Source organism: Pleurodeles waltl, chromosome 2_2 (genome assembly GCF_031143425.1).
Source record: "Pleurodeles waltl isolate 20211129_DDA chromosome 2_2, aPleWal1.hap1.20221129, whole genome shotgun sequence".
NCBI lineage: Eukaryota > Metazoa > Chordata > Amphibia > Caudata > Salamandridae > Pleurodeles > Pleurodeles waltl.
The window spans coordinates 890,834,279-890,858,607 of NC_090439.1; the positions used below are offsets into that span (position 1 = coordinate 890,834,279).

The 24,329-nt window shown below is 44.8% G+C and overlaps 1 protein-coding gene across 8 annotated transcripts in view; it reads right to left on the bottom strand.

The window, feature by feature from the left end:
• UBR5 (ubiquitin protein ligase E3 component n-recognin 5) overlaps nt 1–24,329 on the bottom strand; it is a 1,605,594-nt gene that overhangs the window by 959,750 nt on the left and 621,515 nt on the right. For all 8 annotated transcript variants that reach the window (XM_069220579.1, XM_069220580.1, XM_069220578.1 and 5 more), the window contains one exon: nt 6,978–7,129. In XM_069220579.1, coding sequence (XP_069076680.1) covers nt 6,978–7,129 — 152 coding nt within the window. The remainder of the gene's footprint in view (nt 1–6,977; nt 7,130–24,329) is intronic.

Consider the following 24,329-nt stretch of genomic DNA (forward strand, 5'->3'; position numbering starts at 1 on the left):
TTACATGTAAATCTTGAACCTGTGGTTCTTAAAATAAACTAAGAAAATATATTTTTCTATACAAAAACCTATTGGCCTGGAATTGTCTCAGTGTGTGTTCCTCATTTATTGCCTGCGTGTGTACAACAAATGCTTAACACTACTCCTTTGATAAGCCTACTGCTCGACCACACTGCCACAAAATAGAGCATTAGTATTATCTCTTCTTGCCACTATCTTACCTCTAAGGGGAACCCTTGGACTCTGTGCATACTATTCCTTACTTTGAAATAGTGCATACAGAGCCCAAGGGGTCGCTCCCCATCTGTAAAACAAAAAAAAACAAAAAATTCCCCGGTGCCTAGTGGTTTCTGCCCCTCTTGGGGGCAGATCGGCCTAATCAAAATAGGCTGATCTACCCCCCCAGGGGGGCAGAAATGGCCTAAAATAATTTCCCACAACCACCCCCAGGGGAGCGACCCTTGCCTAAGGGGTCGCTCCCCTTGCGTGAAATTCACGTAAAAAACTCCCTGGTGTCTAGTGGTTTCTGCCCCTCCTTGGGGGCAGATTGGCCTCCTCAAAATAGGCCAATCTGCCCCCAAGGGGGGCAGAAATGGCCTAAATATAATTTGCCCCCAAGGGGAGCAACCCTAGCCTAAGGGGTCGCTCCCCACCTAAAAAAACATTAGAAAAAAAATGTATCCATGGTGCCTAGAGGTTTCTGCCCCCCCTGGGGGCAGATCGGCCTAATTATAGGCCGATCTGCCCCCGTGGGGGGGGGGCAGAAAAGGCCTTTAAAAAAAAATGCCCCCCATTGGGAGCGCCCCTTGCCCAAGGGGTCGCTCTCTTATGCCAGTTTCAACAAAAAAAAAAAACCCTGTTGTCTAGTTGGCGTTTCAAAAGCCGGATTGCAAGCAATCCCCTTCCATCCCTGCCTTTTAGCGCTAGTTCCTGGGTGTAGGACGAGGCACCCGAAAGGTTAAGAGCAGACTCAAGTGGCGTGGAGTGCAGTGGCATAGAGTAGAGTGGTGCTGAGTGCAGTGGTACAGAGTAGATTAGAGTGGCTTGGAATACAGTGCACTAGCATGCAGAGTAGAGTGCATTGGCGTAGAGTGTAATGGCAAAGTGGTAGCGGCACAGAGTAGCCTAGACTGGAGTAGTGTAGAGAGAAGTGCTGTAGAGCAGCACGGGGTAGAGTGCATTGGCAAAGGCTGGAGTGGTGTAGAATAGAGAGCTGCAGAGTGGAGTAGAGTGGTGAAGAGTAGAGAGCAGTGATGCAGTGCTGACTGGAGTAGAGTGCCGTTGTGTACAGTGGTGGAAAGTACAGTTAAGTGGGGGCAAATTGGAGTATGCATGGTGTGGTAACTGCTATTACAGGTAAAATTTCATTAACTGAAATGACCATTGCATTTGCACAAACATACATTTATATTGATAAAATACAGTGCACAACAATGTGTGGAAATGTCATTAACTAGTGTATTGATTAGTTTTGATCCTATTAACATATTTGTTTCCACCACTGTTCGGAATTGCCAAAATTATGCTTCACTTGTGCTTTAATTCCGATATATTCTGAAATATCTGCACAGCTCATTAACAGGCATTTACATTTTGTGTCCTAGAAAAAAATAACACTGTACAGCCGTTGTCGAGCACACTACCAGGAGCCAGCATGATTTCAACACAAATACGCTCACTTTGAAGTCAGAGAAAGAAAAGCTCACTTGGAAGACGGAATCTGACATTTCACCTCGGTCTCTGAATGCACAGCAAATATAACAAGATTAAAACAAGATTAAAAGGCTCCTTGTATATATTGCAGAGCACATTTGCACAAACGTTTTTCACTAAATTCACTTTCACTGTGCCATCACTATAGGAGCACCATAAGGATTGAAATCAAAATCAAGAATGACAGTTTTTTAGTAAAGATATAATAAAATATGAATTGTTGACAAAATTTGCACATGTTTGAAGATTGTTTAAACATTGTTTACCAAGAAGACAAGGGTTTTACTCCCCCTGTAGGACCATTGTTTAAATGCTTATTTAGCTACCAAGGTTCTAGGGTTACGGGGTATGCCTCATTTTTCTCTAAATTGGACACAATGTAGGCAGGGACCAATTAAGGACCCAAACTGTTTTCTGGTCTTTGGAACTGAGGCATTTCTGTAGAGGGTGAGTACCAAATATTACAGGTTTGAACCTGAAGGCCAGCAGATGTCAGGAATTTTCAGTGGTGGGGATACACATCGGTTAGTGTACTGTCTAGGTCCCAAACCTTCATCGCCGCAAAATGGAAACAACTTTTAGCACTGGAGTGTACCCACAACTCTGATCTCTCTACGGCCAGACGTTTGACTCAAATTGTTACAGAGTCAAGATCTACAAGCCCAGCAATGATATTCCACCCCCTCCCCCCAACAGAAGTGATGAGAATGAAAGGCCTCCCTGCCCTGCTCATGTTAAGAATGAGATACACAATAGGTCATGACAGTGAAGGTTCACCAAAAATTAAGCAATCAGGTCTCTGCAGCTCCACAAGGAAGGTAATGCAATGTGCTGGTCTGCCTATACCCAAGTCATCTTACTGCTGAGAAACCTCCCTTGAAGACATCCTTCATTTACATTTAGCAGTCAGCTGGCCTTAAGTAGATCTAAAATGTAGCATGGGTCACCTCCTCTACTCGTAGGTTAGTCCATATTCACTTCAGCCAAACCTATAAGGGACTGCAACCACCAGCAAAGGGTTAGGCATTGGAAAACTTCTGCCCACCCTCAAAATCCAGATGACGTTCAAGTTAATTGCCTGAGAGAATGACTATCCAATTTGGACGCAAAAAAGGAAGTCAGTGTCAACCAAAGTGGAACTTTGTTTAAATTTCAAAGGTCTCTCTGAAGCAGGGAGAACCACATCTGGACTCTTTACCTTGTTTTTGCAGGTCAAGGCCACGAACTGCTTTGGCCGAAGAGTAGCAAAAACCCACTGTTGCTAGTCAACAGGCAGCAATACAAGAAAAACAAAGGAGTGGGACTTTCACTGAGCATGGGAAATCTATGCTGAAAAATGGAAGAGAACATTTACACCACTCGAAAGGTCCAACAGTTCGCTCCTGTTTCAAGAAAGGAATACTGCAAAAGAGCAGGCTATCTTGTGTACCAAGGTCAAAGAAAAGAAACTATCTCTAACAGCCCATGAATACAATATCTCCATGTCATCCACTGTTCATTACATACTATGAACCAGACACACAAATGAAAGGTACTCCGTTTAAAAGGTAGTAGATGAACAGGGAGTACCAATAAGAGGCTTCTCCCGAGTTGAGATGGTAAAAGGTTTGTAGCAAATGAACCAGTAACGCTGTTGTTACAATCACCAGTCAACTAATGGCTCACAAGTGAGCAGTAGACAACCTTCACGACAAATGGGAATACATTATAGGTGCACTTCCCTTATATGAGAGCCAAGATCTAATGCCAAACATCACTTACTGAAAGGGTGAGTACATCTATTGAGGGCTAACAGACTCATGTTCAATAGAGAAAAAACAGCTAACCAAAAAAGGAGCAGACAGGTACATCTTTAAAAAGCCATAAAGAAGATTTCTGTTCTAACAACGGCCGAATAAGTGCCTGGAAAGTCACCACCAATCTTTTGGGCCTTTGGACTACATATCACAACTTCAATGTTTGTGAAGCTCACACACCAATCAGAAGTACAATGATTTTCCATACATGGTACTCCTACTGACATTTCCCTAGTAGTGCCTTCATTTCTGCCCATTTTGCAACACCTGGGATGGTTCTTTTTTCTACCCACATAAATTAACAAGGTGCGTTTGAGCTTAATAACTACCTTAATCAGGGATGTGGAATTCCTATCGCCCGACGCCCTGGACATCTTGTTTGGGGTCAAGGGCAACAAGTTTTTATGTTTACTTTGTCCTTGGGACAAGTAGGCCCAACCCCCTGCAGTACAAACCCTTTGGCTGCCTGTTTACAGAGAGTGGAACTCTCTGCAGTTGAGGTAATGTGTTTCCAAAAGATAATGCTGTTCGAACTTGTATTTATGGTTCATTATTTGGAAGCCTTCATTATTAGGGTGCGTGCTGCAAATAAATGTTTTAAGGTCACACTTCACTACTGACGTTGGTTCCAGTACAAAAAAAAAAACCGTGTACACACATGTTTGAAAAGTTTAGGCTAAGAGGCTAAGTATAATGCTCCCAGAATGCTCTCTGATTATATGCAAATGAAGTGTCATTTAGTAAAATGTGTTGATGCATGCTAGTATTTCCCAAAAATATTTCTAATGGAAAATCAGTGTAACCATTTTCAACACGATTATGGGAAGCATGAAAATAAACACTGACAAAGCCAACTGATCTGACATATTTTTATAAGTCTTTTAGTTTCATCAATGCGTGTCTTGTTTTGACATGGCTTTTGTAACACTTTATTGTTGTGGGAGCTACCAGGCCCTCAACATTGTAACAAACATTGGCAAAACCCCCCCAAAAAGTTTTTGAACTCTTAAAGCACACGTTGCCGCCAGCGGCATAACAAAGGCCCCGCAGCCGCCCTCCAGGGGGCCCCTTCAGCACCTGCCCTGAGTGAGTCTGGAGAGGGGGCTCCTCCATGTTCTTTGCAAAGGGGCACCCTCCAGTTTCGTTACGTCACTGATTGCCACTGTAGTTCCTGACACTGAACAAAACTACTTTGTGTGGCAATATGCTCCTTGTGGAAGAGCAGAATGCGATCACTCACAGTAAAGCCAGCCAGCCGAAAGAGCGAGAAATAGAAGTTTAATAAAAACAAAATGTCTTTGTTAACACCAGACCTAATTAGGGACAAAGACCCACATGTAGGTAGCTTTTTGCATGTCGCAAACAGCGACTTTCGCTGTTTGCAACGTGCAAAAAGCACATTGTGATGCACAAACCCAGTTTTGCGATTCAGTAACCTGGTTACCGAATCACAAAACAGGTTTGCGACTCGCAATTAGTAAGGGGTGTTCCCTTCCTAATTGCAACTCGCAGTGCAATGTAGGATTGTTTTGTGACCGCAAACGCGAGCGCAAACCAATCGCAGTTTGCACCCATTTCAAATGGGTGCTAACACTTTCGCAAAAGGGAAGGGATCCCCATGGGACCCCTTCCCCCCCATTATGAATGTCACTGTAAACATTTTTTCAGAGCAGGCAGTGGTCCTGCGGACCACTGCCTGCTCTGAAAAAATGAAACAAAAACGTTTCATTTTTCGCTTTTGTTATGCATCTCGTTTTCCTTTAAGGAAAACGGGCTGCATTACAAAAAAAAAACAAAAAAAAACTGCTTTATTGAAAAGCAGTCACAGACATGGTGGTCTGCTGTCTCCAGCAGGCCACCATTCGCGAGGGGGTCGCAAATTGCGACCCACCTCATGATTATTCATGATGTGGGCATTTGCGAAGCCCTTGCGAATCACAGATGGTGTCAAGGACACCATCCTACATTCGGATTTGCGACTCGCAATTTGCAGGTCACAAATCTGAACCTACCTACTTGTGGCCCCAAATTCTTAAAGAAAGTCACAAAAGTGCAACCATGGTATATGTTGTACCCCTATAAAATATTTGTGAACTGTATTTTAGCATGGGTAAATACGATGTGTAGATTTGCTCATGTGAAAATCTATTGAGCATTTGCAAGTTCATTTTCCCTCCAGCCACTTTCTTCCCAACCCTGGAAGAAGTTCTAATTCTGCCATTGTCAGGAGTAAATGTCCAACCTTTCTTATTATGGGAAAATATTAGAGAGAAGCTGGTAAAAATCTTTAAAACATGCAGGTTTGCAGACTCAAAGGCATTCCTGCCCTGGACCTATTGCTTACTGCTTCCTCCAGCCCCAGTATGCAGATCTGCAGAAAGGTGGCAAAATAAGGAAATTGCTACAGTAGGGATTGAAACTCCAAGTATTCAAGCCCTACTATAGTAGTAGCCCTGGCATAATCAGAGAGGCTATTAATTGCTGCCATAATTTCTCGCCACACTACATGGCACCAAAGGGACAAGTAGATCTTTTTACAGGACAAGTAGATTTGAGAAGCAACCTGTCCCCTGGACAAGTAGATATTTTAATAAATTCCACACCCCTGCTTAATGTACATCAATTACTGATTTCATTTCTTTAACTATTTTTTTTTAAGTGCATCTAATCTAATGCTTAATTCCATCCATGGTGGACACGGACACTGATCCTTGGTGACTTGATAGTTACTGTTTTTTCATCTTTAGAAGCATTCAAGTTGACTTAGAGGATTCTGATTAACACTGCTCTATTATACCGATGAGGAATTTGGAATTAGAATAAAGAATTTTGATTTATGTAACGGGTTACAAGAAGGGTATGGCGTCCCTAAGCCAGTAAGCACTTTACAGAAAACCTAAACATTTCTGTTGTAATGTTAGCCTCTCTGATGCAAAGTGTTGTATGTATATATTAAATTAAAGAAATCATGATGCAATGGGGAGTGATTTGTGAAAATTTAACTAGGACAGCACTAGACAGCACTCTGTATCGCTGTTGACATGTACGGATTACACAATTTATTGAGGCAAAGGTTAATAGTGTTTTCATGTAATTCCATTTTCCATTGTGTAAAATCCCAGATATTGTGTTTGGAGATCAGCAACTTATCCCCTGGCCAGCATATCCTACTTTACAACATTTAAAATGTTCATATTTATTGAGAACACTATGTGCCAAGCATATTTTCAAATATTGGAAATAAGAAATAAACACAGTATTCACTTCAATTTAAAAGAAATAAAAAATTTACATTAATGTTACCAATCCACGAGTAAAGAAATTGGTAAAACCAGTAACTATGCCCTTTCACTGGATGAGTACACAGTTAATTAACATGGAGCATTAACTATACTATTAAACTAAAAGCATTTGAAAAAACATAGCGTAATTTTCAATTCATTCCTATTTTAAAAAAGAAAGTCATACCAGGATCCATAGCTGGAGGATCAGGAACCCAACTTGGAGGAGCAATTGGGGGTGAGACTGGATCTTGGTGATCGTTAGAGGAAGCTCCAGTTTCATGTCTTCCCAAACCAGCAGCTCGCAGGGATCGCCTCATCATTTCACGGAGCCGTAAGCTATGAAAAAAATTACATTTAATTTGCTCTACACCCCACTATATCAGAAGTGCACATTTTGTATGTAGAAGTGAAACAATACCAAGAAGTGTTGCACAAATGAATAAGATTTGAAACTTCCTGTAGGAACTTGGCTCTGTATGTGCTATTTCAAAGTAAGGAATAGCATGCACAGAGTCCAAGGGTTCCCCTTAGAGGAAAGATAGTGGCAAAAAGAGATAATACTAATGCTCTATTTTGTGGTAGTGTGGTCGAGCAGTAGGCTTATCAAAGGAGTAGTGTTGAGCATTTGTTGTACATACACACAGGCAATAAATGAGGAACACACACTCAGACAAATCCAGACAATAGGTTTTGTTATAGAAAAATATATTTTCTTAGTTTATTTTAAGAACCACAGGTTCAAAATCTACATGTAATATCTCATTTGAAAGGTATTGCAGGTAAGTACTTTAGGAACTTTGAATAATTACAGTAGCATATATACTTTTTACATAAAACACAATAAGCTGTTTTAAAAGTGGACACTTAGTGCTATTTTCACAGTTCCTGGGGGAGGTAAAGTATTGGTATTTTTAACAGGTAAGTAAATCACTTACAGGTGTCAGTTTTGGGTCCAAGGTAGCTCACCGTTGGGGGTTCAGAGCAACCCCAAAGTTACCACACCAGCAGCTCAGGGCCGGTCAGGTGCAGAGGTCAAAGAGGTGCCCAAAACACATAGGCTTCAATGGAGAGAAGGGGGTGCCCCGGTTCCAGTCTGCCAGCAGGTAAGTACCCGTGTCTTCGGAGGGCAGACCAGGGGGGTTTTGTAGGGCACCGGGGGGGACACAAGTCAGCACAAAAAGTACACCCTCAGCAGCGCGGGGGCGGCCGGGTGCAGTGTGCAAACACGTGTCGGATTTTCAATGGTTTTCAATGAGAGACCAAGGGGTCTCTTCAGCGGTGCAGGCAGGCAAGGGGGGGCTCCTCGGGGTAGCCAACACCTGGGCAAGGGAGAGGGCCTCCTGGGGGTCACTCCTGCACAGAAGTTCCGTTCCTTCAGGTGCTGGGGGCTGCGGGTGCAGGGTCTTTTCCAGCCGTCGGGACTTTAGGTTCAGGCAGTCGCGGTCAGGGGGAGCCTCGGGATTCCCTCTGCAGGCGTCGCTGTGGGGGCTCAGGGGGGACAACTTTGGTTACTCACGGTCTCGGAGTCGCCGGAGGGTCCTCCCTGAGGTGTTGGTTCTCCACCAGTCGAGTCGGGGTCGCGAGGTGCAGTGTTGCAAGTCTCACGCTTCTTGCAGGGATTTGCAGGGGTCTTTAAATCTGCTCCTCTGTAACAAAGTTGCAGTTCTTTTGGAGCAGTGCCACTGTCCTCGGGAGTTTCTTGTCTTTCTTGAAGCAGGGCAGTCCTCAGAGGATTCAGAGGTCGCTGGTCCCTTGGAAAGCGTCGCTGGAGCAGGTTTCTTTGGAAGGCAGGAGACAGGCCGGTAAGTCTGGGGCCAAAGCAGTTGGTGTCTTCTGTTCTTCCTCTGCAGGGGTCTTTCAGCTCAGCAGTCCTCTTCTTCTTGTAGTTTCAGGAATCTAAATTCTTAGGTTCAGGGGAGCCCTTAAATACTAAATTTAAGGGCGTGTTTAGGTCTGGGGGGTTAGTAGCCAATGGCTACTAGCCCTGAGGGTGGGTACACCTTCTTTATGCCTCCTCCCAAGGGGAGGGGGGTCACATCCCTAACCCTATTGGGGAATCCTCCATCTGCAAGATGGAGGATTTCTAAAAGTTAGAGTCACTTCAGCTCAGGACACCTTAGGGGCTGTCCTGAATGGCCAGTGACTCCTCCTTGTTATTCTCATTATTTCCCCCGGCCTTGCCGCCAAAAGTGGGGCCGTTGCCGGAGGGGGCGGGCAACTCCACTAGCTGGAGTGCCCTGTGGTGCTGGAACAAAGGGGGTGAGCCTTTGAGGCTCACCGCCAAGTGTTACAGCTCCTGCCTGGGGGAGGTGTTACTATCTCCACCCAGTGCAGGCTTTGTTACTGGCCTCAGAGTGACAAAGACACTCTCCCCATGGGGCCAGCAACATGTCTCGGTTGTGGCAGGCTGCTGGAACCAGTCAGACTACACAGATAGTCGGTTAAGGTTTCAGGGGGCACCTCTAAGATGCCCTCTGGGGTGTATTTTACAATAAAATGTACACTGGCATCAGTGTGCATTTATTGTGCTGAGAAGTTTGATACCAAACTTCCCAGTTTTCAGTGTAGTCATTATGGTGCTGTGGAGTTCGTGTGTGACAGACTCCCAGACCATATACTCTTATGGCTACCCTGCACTTACAATGTCTAAGGTTTTGCTTAGACACTGTAGGGGCACAGTGCTCATGCACTGGTGCCCTCACCTATGATATAGTGCACCCTGCCTTAGGGCTGTAAGGCCTGCTAGAGGGGTGACTTATCTATACCTGCATAGGCAGTGAGAGGCTGGCATGGCACCCTGAGGGGAGTGCCATGTCGACTTACTCGTTTTGTTCTCACCAGCACACACAAGCTGGCAAGCAGTGTGTCTGTGCTGAGTGAGGGGTCTCCAGGGTGGCATAAGTCATGCTGCAGCCCTTAGAGACCTTCCTTGGCATCAGGGCCCTTGGTACCAGGGGTACCATTTACAAGGGACTTATCTGGATGCCAGGGTGTGCCAATTGTGGATACAAAAGTACAGGTTAGGGAAAGAACACTGGTGCTGGGGCCTGGTTAGCAGGCCTCAGCACACTTTCAATTCAAAACATAGCATCAGCAAAGGCAAAAAGTCAGGGGGTAACCATGCCAAGGAGGCATTTCCTTACACTTCCCAAAAAACATTTGAGGAAATGTTGGAGAGAAAATGTACAGAAAAGATTTCTAAAAACACTGAGTAAAGTTTACCAGCAAAACATTCAATGCTTTGCACAAGAATCACTATGAACGTAAACCAAAAAACTGTAGGATTAAAAGTTAACAAACGAAGATCACAGAAATAAAGGAAAAAACATGTAGAGCTAACCTAAAGGGCACAAACATCAGTAATGAAATGTACATAAACGATTTTATAACTCGTGTCTCAAAAATGCGACCAGCATTAATAAAATGTCTAAACTTCAACATATGAATCAAGAAGAGCATCAAGCTGGAAAACAATTAGTAAAGGAAAGCAACCTCTTGTTTTTGCAGTGTGAAACCAAATGCAGCCTTCCCTTTGGCTCTGTTCTGCCTTTCGGCTTCACTTGGGCTGCACAAATATAATGTACGGAAAATGTCACAACCAGTGTACATCTGTTCGTGGCATGTAGTGCTGCAGATTCACATGCTATGAATAGGTCCCGCAATCTAGTGTTAGGCTCGGAGTGTTATAAGTTGTTTTTCTTCTAAGAAGTCTTTTTTTCGAGTCACAGGATCAAATGACTCCTCCTTTCTGTGATAATGTGCATGGGCATTGACTTCTTTGTTAGATTGTTTTCCCGCAGAAGAGTGTAGGAAGCAGTGATAAAATGAAAGAATGTAAAGATACAACTAAACGTATAAAGTAAATAAGATGTCCATGGAAAGGTAAAAAAATAATATATATATATATATATATATATATATATATATCTTCTTTGAAGGGAAAAACAACTTGTAACACTCCGAGCCCAACACTAGATGGCAGGATAATGCACAGCATGTGTATCTGCAGCTGCACATGCCATCGAACATATTATATATATATATATATATATATATATACAGACACATACACACACACAAACAAACACGTTCAAATAAATACTGCAACGACTACAGGCTTCCAGGGAGGAGGGAGGGTGCATATGAATCTGCAGAACTACATGCCACGAACAGATGTACACTGGGTAAGTGACATTTTCCTTTCAATAGCATGTGTAGCTGCAGATACAGATGCTATGCATAGACTAAAAAGCAGTGCTTCTCCCAAAACAGCGGTGGCTAGCCTGTAGGAGTTGAAGTACTTTGAAATAAAGTTTTAAGTACTGCTTGACCAACATTGGCCTGTTGCTTTGAAAATACATCCACCCAGTACTGTTTTGTAAATATATGTGGAGTGGACCATGTGGCAGCTTTACATATGTCTGCCATTGGTATGTTACCTAGAAAAGCCACGGAAGCACCTTTTTTCCTAGTGGAATGTGCTTTAGGTGTTATTACAAGTTGTTGTTTTGCTCGAATGTAACATGTTTGGATGCATTTTACAATCCATCTAGCTAAACCTTGTTTTAAACTCTGTTGTTCTATCAACATAGTACATTAGAGCTCTTTTAAGGTCAAGAGTATGAAGAGCTCTTTCAGCAGTTGAGTCTGGCTGTGGGAAAGACTGGCAATTCCACTGTTTGGTTAACGTGAAAAGGAAAAACTACTTTTGGCAAAAAGATTGGATTTGCCCTAAGTACTACTTTATATTTGTGTACTTGGGAAATGGTTCCTCCAGAGTGAAGGCTTGTATTTCACTAACTCTTCTTAATGAAATAATTGTGTTGGAAAATGGGTTATTGGTAAGGGCAGGTAGGTAGGTACCTACACCTAGCAACAAGCCACTAACCTCCACTTAGGTCCAGTTAGGTCTCAGTAAATTAACCCCAGCTCAACCCTTGGTAGCTTGGCAACGAGCGTCAAGGGTTAACTTAGGAGACAGTGTGTAAAGCATTCAAATATCACAAAACAGTAATTAAATAAAACACAGGAAACAGTTTAAAAATCCAAAACCAATTTATAAAAATAGTTTATATTTTTATCTTTAAAATGACACAAAAACAAATAAAATCGGATAAGGGGAACCGGAGATATGAATTTTTAAAGAATTATTATTTTTCTAGTGCTTAGAAACAAAAAGCGCCAATCGGGTCATCTGGTTGCACCTCGACCGGGGCAAAGTCAAAGTTTAAGGCCGACCGCGATGGAGCCCTGCTCGGCTACAGGGTCCCGCGGGAGGCCTCGGTTAAAAAGTTACCTTCTGACTTAGTCTTTATTTTGAAGATTTTCTTCAGCGGGACGAGTCTGCCAGTCCAATCCGACCTCCTGGAGCTCTTCTCCGGATACGCGATGCTGGATTCCTCGGTGGAGATTTTTACCTTCGGACTTAGTCGTTTTTTCGAGGTGAAAATCATTCGACCGGGGTAAACCTGAATCTTGATCCGACGTCCATGGAGCCCTTCTCGGATACGATGGCTGGGAGGTCCCGGTCAACTTTTTACCTTCGGACTTAGTCTCTTTTTCTGAGATTTTTCTTTACCGGGACGAACCACCAAGTCAGGCCGGGTCGCGGTTGAGGCAAGCCGGCTAGAATTTCCGCGGCGGGTCGGTCCCTCTATGGAGCTTTTTTACAAAAATTCTCAAATCTTCTCCAAACTTCTGGGGCTTCACCCAGATGTTCTTTTAAGGTTCTTTTGGGGTCCACAGCTCACCCCAAGGGTCCAGAAGTTCTGAGATGGTCCTTGGGGGGGTGCAGACTACAACTCCCAGAATGCACCTGGCGCAAACTCCTTTTTGGCCACTGGGCAGTGGTCAGCTGGTCGCTTTCTTCAGGAGTTTGTGCAGGGGACTCTGGTTAGCAATTTTTCACCTGGAGCAAACAGGGAGTCCCTCCTTAAACCAGTTGAAGCCAGGCAAAGTCCTTCTTGTGGTGAAGCCCAAGTGTGCAGCTGGTGCAGTCCTTCTGAGTGCAGGTTCCAGGTGCAGGCCAGGGGTCCAGCAGGGCAATCCTTCTTCTTCTGTTGTTCTTCCTTGTTGGATGTGGTAGGGAACTGAGGTGTGGGTGCAGGTCTGCCAGTTTTATCCTTGCTCCTGGGTGAAAAGCAGGGGGGTCCTGGTTCTCCAATCAGGTACAGGGTCGTCCCCCTGTGATGACCACTTCCTGGGAAGTGTGGCAAAAATCCATCCCAGAAGGCAACATTCTCTAAAAATCCAACATGGCTGAATCTGATTTTTGGAGGTTACATCTGGCTGAGCCCACCCACTGGTGTGGCTAAAAATCATAAACACACCCCTCTCCTGCCCTCTCCTAATCTAATCAAGGGGGCACGTAGTTGTCTGGGGTTGCAGGATGTGGGGGTGTTGCTGGTTGCTCCAAATGTCCTTCTCTGCCTTTGAAGACCAGTTTGGCAGCCCTCCCCCTTCCTGCCTCACCATCTGCTGAGGGGAGATTCTCTCCCACAGGCACATTCCTTTGTGTGAAGCCAGGCCACGTCACACCTCATCAAGGCAGCTTGGCTAAGCTGCTGCAGGCTGGCCAATCAGAGCACAGCAGCAAAAACAATGCAGGGCTGAAATTGGCAACTTTTTAGGTAAAGTCTAAAACTTTTTACCTGAACAAGTTATATTAAATCCAACAACTGGAAGTTGTGGGATTTATTACAACAATTAATTTGATACCAAATTCTTGGTATGCAACATTTAAGGAGACTTTAAAATTTAAAATAAAGTCTCCCCATTCTAGCCTATGAAGGCCATTTACTTCAATGAGGGAAAAACGAATTTGGCTGTTTTTAACCTCACCAGGGTTTATAAATCTATTTTTATAAAGTCCCTGCTTATAGTTACATGGCACCCAGCCCTAGGGGCACATAGGGCACACCTTAGGGGTGACTTATATGTAAAAATAAGGTAGTTTAAGACTTTGGAACTACTTTTAATTCCAAAGTCGAATTTGCATATAACTTTAATTTAAAAGCAGCCAGCAAGGAAGGCCTGCCTTTAAAATGACACTGGGCACCTCAGCAGTGCACCTAGGTGTGCACCACCTATGCTGTGGTCCCTAAACCTACATGCCCTACCATATACTAGGGACTTATAGGTAGGTTAACTTAGCCAATTATAATTAGCCTAATTTGCATATCCATTTTACACAGAGCACAGGCCCTGGGACTGGTTAGCAGTACCCAGGGCACCATCAGAGTCAGGAAAACACCAGCATAAAGTGGAAAATGGGGGCAAAAAGTTAGGGGGCCTCTGCAATCAGCCCTGTTTTCTCACAAATTGCCACTAAGAAAGTAACTTTCAAAGTTAGAAATTGAATATCACATGAATGCATGGGTTCGAATGGTGGTCTCATTAATCTTGTGAGTACAATATTCAGAATCCAGGAAGGAACTGGTGGGGTTCTGGGTGGAATAATATGCTTAAGTCCTTTCATAAAGGCTTTAATAACAGCAATTCTAAAGAGAGAAGTATGTTGTATATTTTGTAAGTATGCTGATATAGCAGTGAGATGAATTTTAATAGAGGAAAAAGCTAAATTAGCTTTTTGTAGATGGAGCAGGTAGCAAACAATATCTTGTATTGATGCTTTAAGTGGGTCTATATTTTTGGGCTGACAGTAGTAAATAAAACGTTTCCACTTGTTAGCTTAACATTTCCTAGATGTAGGCTTGCATGCCCGTTTTAGAACATCCATACATTCTAATGGAAGGTGTAAGTATCTGAATTCTATTACTTCAGGAGCCAAATCGCTAAGTTGAGAACACTGGGGTTGGGATGCCTGATCTGACCTTTGTTCTGTGTTAACAGATCTGGCCTGTTTGGAAGTTGGTGATGAGGTACTACTGACAGATCTAGGAGTGTTGTGTAGCAATGTTATCGTGCCCATGTGGGGGATATGAGTATCATAGTGAGAGGTGTGACACAGTTTGTTGACCAGAAATGGAATCCATAGAGCATTGCCCTTGGACAGAGGATGTGGGTGTCTGGATGCGAAGTTTTAGCATTTTGTGTTTTCGCTTGTTACGAATAAGTCTATTTGTGATGTCCCCCACTTTTGAAAGTACTGATGAAGTACCTGCTAGTGAATCTCCCATCCGTGTATCTGTTGATGTGTTCTGCTTAGGAGATCCGCTAGTTGATTGTGTATTCCTCGGATGTGTTCAGCTAGTAGATGAATGTGATTGTGAATTGCCAATTTCCATATTGTTTGGGCTAGAAGGGACAGTTGAGATGAATGTGTTCCTTCTTGTTTCTTCAGATAATACATTGTGGTCATATTGTATGTTTTTATCAAGACTGTTCTGTGACTGAGAAGGGGTTGAAAAGCTTTTAGGGCGAGAATCACAGCTAACAATTCTAAATGGTTAATGTGATAAGTTAACTGCATTGAATTCCATTCCCCTTGAATGGTAAGGTTGTTGAGGTGAGCTCCCCAGCCTGTCATCGATGCGTCTGTTATCGTGGTCTGAGGCACAGGGTCCTGAAATGACCACCCCTTTATTAAAAGGTTGTGATTCCACCATTGAAGAGATTTGTGCGTTTGGCGGTCTAACAACACTAGATCCTGCATGTTTAATCTTGCATGCAGTACTATTGCTATGCGTGGCGCCATCATTCCCAATAGTTTCATGATAAACCTTACGTGTAATATTGATTGGGCTGTATCTGTGATATAAGGTTTTAAAAGCCTGTATCCTTTGGGGATTTGGATAAGCCAAGGCTTTTTGGGTATTGAGAATAGCACCTAGGTAAGGTTGAACATGTGCTGGTTGAAGATGAAATTTGTGGTAGTTGATTGTGAACCCTAATGTGTGTAGGGTTTCTATTGTCTATTGAGTGTGTCCCTGGCATTGTATAATGTTGCTTGATTTTATTAGCCAGTCATCTAGATAAGGAAAGACATGTATGTGTTGTCTTCTTAAGTAGGCCGCTACTACAACTAGACATTTTGTGAAAATCCTAGGAGCGGTTATGTCAAAGGTAAGAATTATGAATTGGTAGTGCTTTCCTGCTATTACAAATCTTAGGTATTTTCGATGAGCTGGATGTATGGGGATACGAAAGTAAGCATCTCTGAGATCTAATGCAGTCATGTAATCTTGGTTTTGTAGTAGGGAATGACGTCCTGCAGAGTTACCATGTGAAAATGTTCTGACAGGATATATAGATTTAGTGGTCTGAGAGTACCATCCTTTTTTGGGTATGAGGAAATATAGTAAATATACTCCTGTTCCCTGTTGAGACATTGGAACTGATTCTATTGCTTCTTTTAGCAATAATGATTGCACCTCTTGCTGTAACAGAACATTGTGTTTTGGGGACAGTTTGTGATAGCGAGGGGGAATGTTAGGAGGAATAGAAGTGAGTTCTAGGCAGTAACCATTGCAGATAATTGAAAGCACCCATTGGTTTGTGGTGATGTTTTGCATTGGGAGTGGAATTGCTGAAGTCTGCCCCCCACAGGAGATGGGTGGCGTTGTGGTATACTGAATGTTTTGAAAAGAAAATCCACCTCAAAAGGCTCAGCATGCATTTGTACCCCATAGTACGCAGTTGCTCTTGAAATGACCTGTGTATAAGCTATGCTATCCTCTGGTGGCGAAGGTTTGGACGGATAGAGGTCTGGGTAATTCAGTGGTATGGGGTCTGGATCATACAAGTTCCAGGAGTCAACTGTATTTCCATGCGAATGTATGGGAATGTGTTGGGGGAAAGCAATGGTGGTGGGGTAGTAGGTGGTGGGGAGAAAGAAAGGTGTGGCAAATGTGGTGGAGAAATGTGTAATGGTCATGGTTTCTCTTTCCTTTCAAATATATTTTCTGGTGATGGAGCAGTGTCAAGAGTCTCTTGAAACACCAGCTTTCTCTTGGTTTGTGGAGGAGGTGAAGCAATCATCTTCCCAGTCTCATTTTCGATATGGTTACTTCTTTGTTTGGTGTCCATGATTTCAAGGATAGGCTGAATATGAGTCTCCAGAAATATATTCTGATGTTCAAGCTGTTTTAGAGGATTGATAACCAATTGACTTTGAGCTGTGTTTTTATCAGCTCGAAAGCCTTTGTTCCTCTGTATAAACATTTTTTCGGCTCCGAATTGGTGGATAACTTTTTCGGTCCAGAAGACACAGCCAGTGGTTTCGGATCCGAAGCCAGACGTTGAATTTTCGACTCCGAACAGTGTGGACATCGGCTCGGCTGTGGAGCTTAATAAATTTGCTCAACTCCAGCATCGAAACAGGTGTGGCCTTTTTCGGTGCCGAACACAAAGGTTGGTCGCCGACGATTTTCTTGCAGGTGGAACCATGGCTCTCTGGCAGTGGCGCACCCAAGGCCTTAATAGGTCTCTTGGAAGTGGGCGTAGGGGCAGGTGTACTCACATGCCGATAAGCAGTGATCGGTTGGCTGTCTTCATCCAAGTCTGCTTTGGAGTCAATGTCCTGGATTGAAAGAGCCGTCTGTGCCTGCTATTCTTCTATGGTGTCGGTGGACTCTGTATGCTTCAACACCATTTCAAGTCTCCTCGCTCTCTGGTCACGCAGTGTCTTTTTTTGACCCGAACGACCGACAAGCTTCACAGTCTTCTTCTCGATGTTCGGGAGAGAGACAGAGTACATACCACGTGTTGATCTGTGTAGGGGATTTTTGTGTGGCATCGAGGACTGAATCGGAATGGAGTCTGATCCATGAGGCTCCGGCGTGGTAGGCCTGAACAGGCCCGAGTAGGGTGCGAGCGCCCAAAATTGCGTTTTCTGGTTTCCAACTATACTATCACCTCAATTACAGATGGAAATGCGATTGAAACAATACCAACAGTAAAATGAAGTTATTATAAAGTTTCAGATTCAAAAGTTTCAGAGCAAGAAGAAACACGTCCGAACCAGACAGCAGAAAGTAAACAATCTACAAAAGGAGTCTATGCCCATGAATATTATCACCAAAAGGATGAGTCATTTGATCCTGTGACTCGAAAAAAAAGACTTCTTCGAATCAAAACAACTTGTTACACTCCCAGCCCAACACTAGATGGCGGGACCTATGCATAACATGTGTATCTGCAGCTATATATGTACACATATACACACACACACACACACACATCTGTTGTAACTAACCCGATACCGAACGCAAACAATACCGACGTTTTTTCCAAGATTCTAACTAACTTTCCGACCCGAAACACGGAGTGAAAAGGAACACGTCCAAACCCGATGGCAGAAAAAAAACAATCTAAGATGGAGTCGACGCCCATGCGCAATGGAGTCGAAATGGGAGGAGTCCCTCGGTCTCGTGACTCGAAAAGACTTCTTCGAAGAAAAACAACTTGTAACACTCCGAGCCCAACACCAGATGGCGGGATGTGCACAGCATGTGTATCTGCAGCTACACATGCCATCGAACATATATATATATGGAAAATGCCACTTCATACTGTGCAAGGAGGGCCTGAGAATTTGCTATGCACCACTGATTGGCAGCTTGTGACGCTACTCTTTTTCCTGCTGCGTCGAACTTTCTACTCTCCTTATCTGGAGGTGGTGCATCTCCAGATGACTGCGAGTTGGCTGTCTTTCTCGCAGCTCCAACCACTACAGAGTCTGGGGGCAGCTGCTGTGTAATGAACACTGGGTCTGACGGTGGTGGCTTGTATTTCTTTTCGACCTGTGGTGTAATGGCTCTTCCTTTCACGGGCTCCTGGAAGACTTGTTGGGCATGTTTAAGCATACCTGGGAGCATAGGCAGACTTTGGTAGGAAGCATGCGTGGAGGCCAATGTATTGAAGAGAAAATCATCCTCCAATGACTGAGAGCATGCTTACATTATGGAATGCAGCAGCCCTTGCCAAGACTTGGGTGTATGAGGTGCTATCCTCGGGTTTCGAAGGTAGCACTCAGGGCTATTGTCCGACACAGGGGGATCGTAGAGGTCCCAGGGGTCTGCATCCTCTTGCGACTGCACAGTGTGTGTGGGTGACTGTGCAGTAGGCGTGGCAAGAGGTGACGATGTTCTTTATGGTGAATGTGGAGGAGAATGTTCTGGTGAAAAATGGCGTCGGCGATTTTTCCCTGGGCACTTTAGCCTTTGGCTGTTCAGTCTCTGATCGTCCCTGGAAAGCCAGTTTTCTTTTTAATTTGAGAGGAGAGGCAGTTTGGAACTTCCCAGTATCCTTAGGGATCTGTATCCTTGCCTGTGTTTCAAACTCCTCCATTTGAAGTTCCTCCTCAATTCTGTGTCTCTCTTTTAGTTGCTTAGAGAGTCCATGTTCCTCGGTGTACGATGCTTTTTTCGGCTCCGAAGACGTTTTTTTCAGCACCAAAATGCCCGTGCTGATGGAAGGCCTCAGCTCCGAAAGACTTTTTCGAGGCTTCGTCGATGTCTAGTTTTTTCGATGACGGGTTCTCAGCTCGAGTCCTAAGACTTTGGTATGATATGTGCCTTTTTCGGTGCCGAAGGTGTTGCTTGGTCACCGCTTTGTTTTTTATGGGTCGAGCCATGGCCTTCAGGCAGTGGCATCCCCGAGGCCTTATGATTCTTAGGCTGACTGTGGGCTTGGGTCGGGGCAGGTGTACTCACGTGTTTGCCTGCTGTAGGTGGTCGGTCTGCGTCAGAGTCGTCAGAGTCTTGGACATCGAGGTGCTCTGAACTTTGACGTCATTTGCATCTACCTCGCCCTCCGATCCCTCAAGGTCTTCTTCGATCGAAGGGACTTGCAGGCCTCGCAAGTATCTTCCCTTTGCTTCGGTGACAAATACAGATTACAGATCCGATGTTGGTCTGTATAGGGATACTTGGAGTGGCACTGTGGGCAGAAACGGAAAGGGGTCCGGTCCATTAGGCTTCAATGTCTTCTGTGGTCGGGCCGACCAAGCCCCGGCTGGACGCGGAAGCCCCGAAGGGCCACCGAAGCTGTGTCTCGTCGGTGTCGAGGCAAGATGCTTCCCGATCGCAAACAGTACCAACACTTTCGGTGAATTTTAGTCTTTTCCCGATTCGAATAACAGAGCGAAGAGGAACACGTCCTAACCCGATGGCGGAAAGAAAATCTCAGATGGAGTCGATGCCCATGCGAAATGGAGCCGAAAGGGAGGAGTCTCTCGGTCCTGTGACTATAAAAGATTTCTTCAAAGAAAAACAACTTGTAACACTCCGAGCCCAACACTAGATGGCAGGAACAGTGCACAGCATGTTTATCTGCAGCTACACATGCCATTGAACATATATTTACAACTAATGTATAAGTGCCTTTCCCTCTATTGAGGAGGATGAGCAGAGAAAAATCTACTACTGTCAGACTTACCTGCATTTCCTTTTCGAACAGCATAGCCACAGAATGCTTTTCGAAGGCATGAGCAGATGGATCATGTACCTGTTGTACATGTCATTATTTGACTTTAACCATGCAAGGTAATCTGTATCACTCCTTTCTCATACAATGGGCTCTAGACTTTACCTCAAGTGTAGTATTAGCTAGCAACAATGAAAAGTATGAACTATCCATCCTGCTTCTTACGTTAGTTGAGCATCTACACTGTGAGGTGATGCAGAATAAATAACTGTTTAGTCTGTATCTTTTGTCTCCAGAATAGAATGCATATTTCTCTTTTGATGTGTGCAAAGCTAATTCAGGTTGAATGTTAAATTTGGAAGAATACTGCAATTGCAGACTTTATTTGTAAAGCAGATATTAAACTGTCTAATTTCGGGCCAAGGTCTCATTACTATCTTACCCAAACATATTGATATGTAGGGTTTTTGAACTGTGTAGGAAGTTGGCTCTGTATATACTATTTCAAAGTAAGAAATAGTGTGCACAGAGTCCAAGGGTTCCCCTTAGAGGTAAGATAGTGGCAAAAGTAGATAATTCTAATGCTCTATTTTGTGGTAGTGTGGTCGAGCAGTAGCCTTATCATAGGGTAGTGTTAAGCATTTGTTGTACACACACAGGCAATAAATGAGGAACAGACACTCAAAGACTTACTCCAGGCCAATAGGTTTTTATATAGAAAAATATATATTTTGTTAGTTTATTTTAAGAACCACAGGTTCAAGATTTACAAGTAATACTTCAAATGAAAGGAATTTCACTCAGGCATTCTAGGAACTTTGAATGATCACAATAGCATGTACAGTTGTGACACAAATGGCAATAAGCTATTTTAAAAGTGGACAGTGCAAAAATCTACAGTTTCTGGGTGAGGTAAGTAAAGGTTAAGTTCACAGGTAAGTAAAACACTTACAAGGTTCAAAGTTGGGTCGAATGCAGCCCACCGTTGGGGGTTCAAGGCAACCCCAAAGTTACCACACCAGGACCTCAGGCCTGGTCAGGTGCAGAGGTCAAAGAGGTGCCCAAAACACATAGGCTTCAATGGAAACCGGGGTGCCCCGGTTCCAGTCTACCAGCAGGTAAGTACCAGCATCCTCGGAGGGCAGACCAGGGGGGTTTTGTAGGGCACCGGGAGAGGACACAAACAGGCACAAACAGGCACAGACAGGCACAGAAAGTACACCCTCAGCGGCACAGAGGTGGCCGGGTGCAGAGTGCAAACAGGCGTCGGGTTTTGTGTAGAAAGCAATAGGGAGACAAGGGGGTCTCTTCAACGATGCAGGCAGGCACGGGGGCTCCTCGGGGTAGTCACCACCTGGGCTGGGCAGAGGGTCGCCTGGTGGTCGCTCCTGCACTGGAGTTTGGTTCCTTCAGGTCCTGGGGGCTGCGGGTGCAGTGTTGGTTCCAGGCGTCGGGTCCCTTGTTACAGGCAGCCTCCGGATTTCCTCTTCAGGCGTCGCTGTGGGGGCTCACGGGGGTCAACTCTGGCTACTCATGGGCTCGCAGTCGCCGGGGAGCCCTCCCTGAGGTATTTCTTTTCCGCAGGTTGAGCCGGGGGCTTCGGGTGCAGAGTGGAAAGTCTCACGCTTCCGGGGGGAAACGTGGGGTCTTTAAAGTTGCTTTTTTGTTGCAGAAAGTTGCAGTTTGGTGAACAGGGCCGCTGTTCTCAGGAGCTTCTTGGTCCTTTAGATGCAGGGCAGTCCTCTGAGGCTTCAGAGGTCGCTGGTGCCTGTTGGATGTGACGCTGTTGCAGTTTTCGTCAAAGTAGGGAGACAGGCCAGTGGGGCTGGGGCCAAATCAGTTGTCTCCATCTTCACTGCAGGGCTTCAGGTCAGCAGTCCTCCTTTAGGTTGCAGGAATCTCTCTTCCAAGGTTCTGGGAGCCTGGTTAGCAGGGTCCCAGCACACTTTCAAATCATAACTTAGCATCAGCAAAGGCAAAAAGGTAGGGGGTAACCATGCCAAGGAGGCATTTCCTTACAAACTGTAAGAGCTTCAAACTCACTGTAGGAAGTTGGCTCTGTATGTGCTATTTCAAAGTAAGGAATATCAGGCCAGTGGGGCTGGGGCAAAATCAGTTGTCTCCATCTTCACTGCAGGGCTTCAGGTCAGCAGTCCTCCTTTAGGTTGCAGGAATCTCTCTTCCAAGGTTCTGGGAGCCCCTAAATACTGAATTTAGGGGTGTGTTTAGGTCTGGGAGGCCAGTAGCCAATGGCTACTGTCCTTGAGGGTGGCTAAACCCTATTTGTGTCTCCCCCTGTGGGGAGGGGGGCACATCCATAATCCTATTGGGGGAATCCTCCTTCTACAAGATGGAGGATTTCTAAAAGTAAGTCACCTCACAACACCTTAGGGGCTGTCCTGACTGGTAGGTGACTCCTCCTTGTTTTACTCATTATCTCCTCCAGCCTTGCCACCAAAAGTTGGGGCAATGGCCGGAGGGCGGGCATCTCCACTAGCTGGGATGCCCTGTGGCGATGTAACAAAGGGGGTGAGACTTTGAGGCTCACCGCCAGGTGTTACAGTTCCTGCAGGGGGAGGTGAGAAGCACCTCCACCCAGTACAGGCTTTGTTCCTGGCCACAGAGTGACAAAGGCACTCTCCCCATGTGGCCAGCAACATGTCTGGTGTGTGGCAGGCTGGCAAAAACTAGTTAGCCTACACTGGAAGTCGGGTAGGTTTTCAGGGGGCATCTCTAAGATGCCCTCTGGGTGTATTTTACAATAAAGTGCACACTGGCTCAGTGTGCATTTATTGTGCTGAGAAGTTTGATACCAAACTTCCCAGTTTTCAGTGTAGCCATTATGGTGCTGTGGAGTTTGTGTTTGACAGACTCCCAGACCATATACGCTTATGGCTACCCTGCACTTACAATGTCTAAGGTTTTGCTTAGACACTGTAGGGGCATAGTGCTCATGCACATATGCCCTCACCTGTGGTATAGTGCACCCTGCCTTAGGGTTGTAAGGCCTGCTAGAAGGGTGACTTATGTATGCCACAGGCAGTGTGAGGTTGGCATGGCACTCTGAGGGAGTGCCATGTCGCCTTAGTCATTTTCTCCCCACCAGAACACACAAGCTGTGAAGCAGTGTGCGTGTGCTGAGTGAGGGGTCCCTAGGGTGGCATAAGACATGCTGCAGCCCCTAGAGACCTTCCCTGGCATCAGGGCCCTTGGTACCAGGGGTACCAGTTACAAGGGAGTTACCTGAGTGCCAGGGTTGTGCCAATTGTGGAGAAAAAGGTACAGTTTAGGGAAGAACACTGGTGTTGGGGCCTGGTTAGCAGGGTCCCAGCACACTTTCAAATCATAACTTAGCATCAGCAAAGGCAAAAAGGTAGGGGGTAACCATGCCAAGGAGGCATTTCCTTACAAACTGTAAGAGCTTCAAACTCACTGTAGGAAGTTGGCTCTGTATGTGCTATTTCAAAGTAAGGAATAGCATGCACAGAGTCCAAGGGTTACCCTTAGAGGTAAAATAGTGGTAAAAAGAGATAATACTAATGCTCTATTTTGTGGTAGTGTGGTCGAGCAGTAGGCTTATCCAAGGAGTAGTGTTAAGCATTTGTTGTACATACACATAGACAATAAATGAGGTACACACACTCAGAGACAAATCGAGCCAATAGGTTTTGTTATAGAAAAATATCTTTTCTTAGTTTATTTTAAGAACCACAGGTTCAAATTTAACATGTAATATCTTGTTTGAAGGGTATTGCAGGTAAGTACATTAGGAACTTTGAATCATTTCAATTGCATGTATACTTTTCAAGTTATTCACAAATAGCTATTTTAAAAGTGGACACTTAGTGCAATGTTCACAGTTCCTGGGGGAGGTAAGTTTTTGTTAGTTTTACCAGGTAAGTAAGACACTTACAGGGTTCAGTTCTTGGTCCAAGGTAGCCCACCGTTGGGGGTTCAGAACAACCCCAAAGTTACCACACCAGCAGCTCAGGGCCGGTCAGGTGCAGAGTTCAAAGTGGTGCCCAAAACGCATAGGCTTCAATGGAGAGAAGGGGGTGCCCCGGTTCCAGTCTGCCAGCAGGTAAGTACCCGCGTCTTCGGAGGGCAGACTGTAAGGAAATGCCTCCTTGGCATGGTTGCCCCCTGACTTTTTGCCTGTGCTGATGCTATGTTTACAATTGAAAGTGTGCTGTGGCCTGCTAACCAGGCC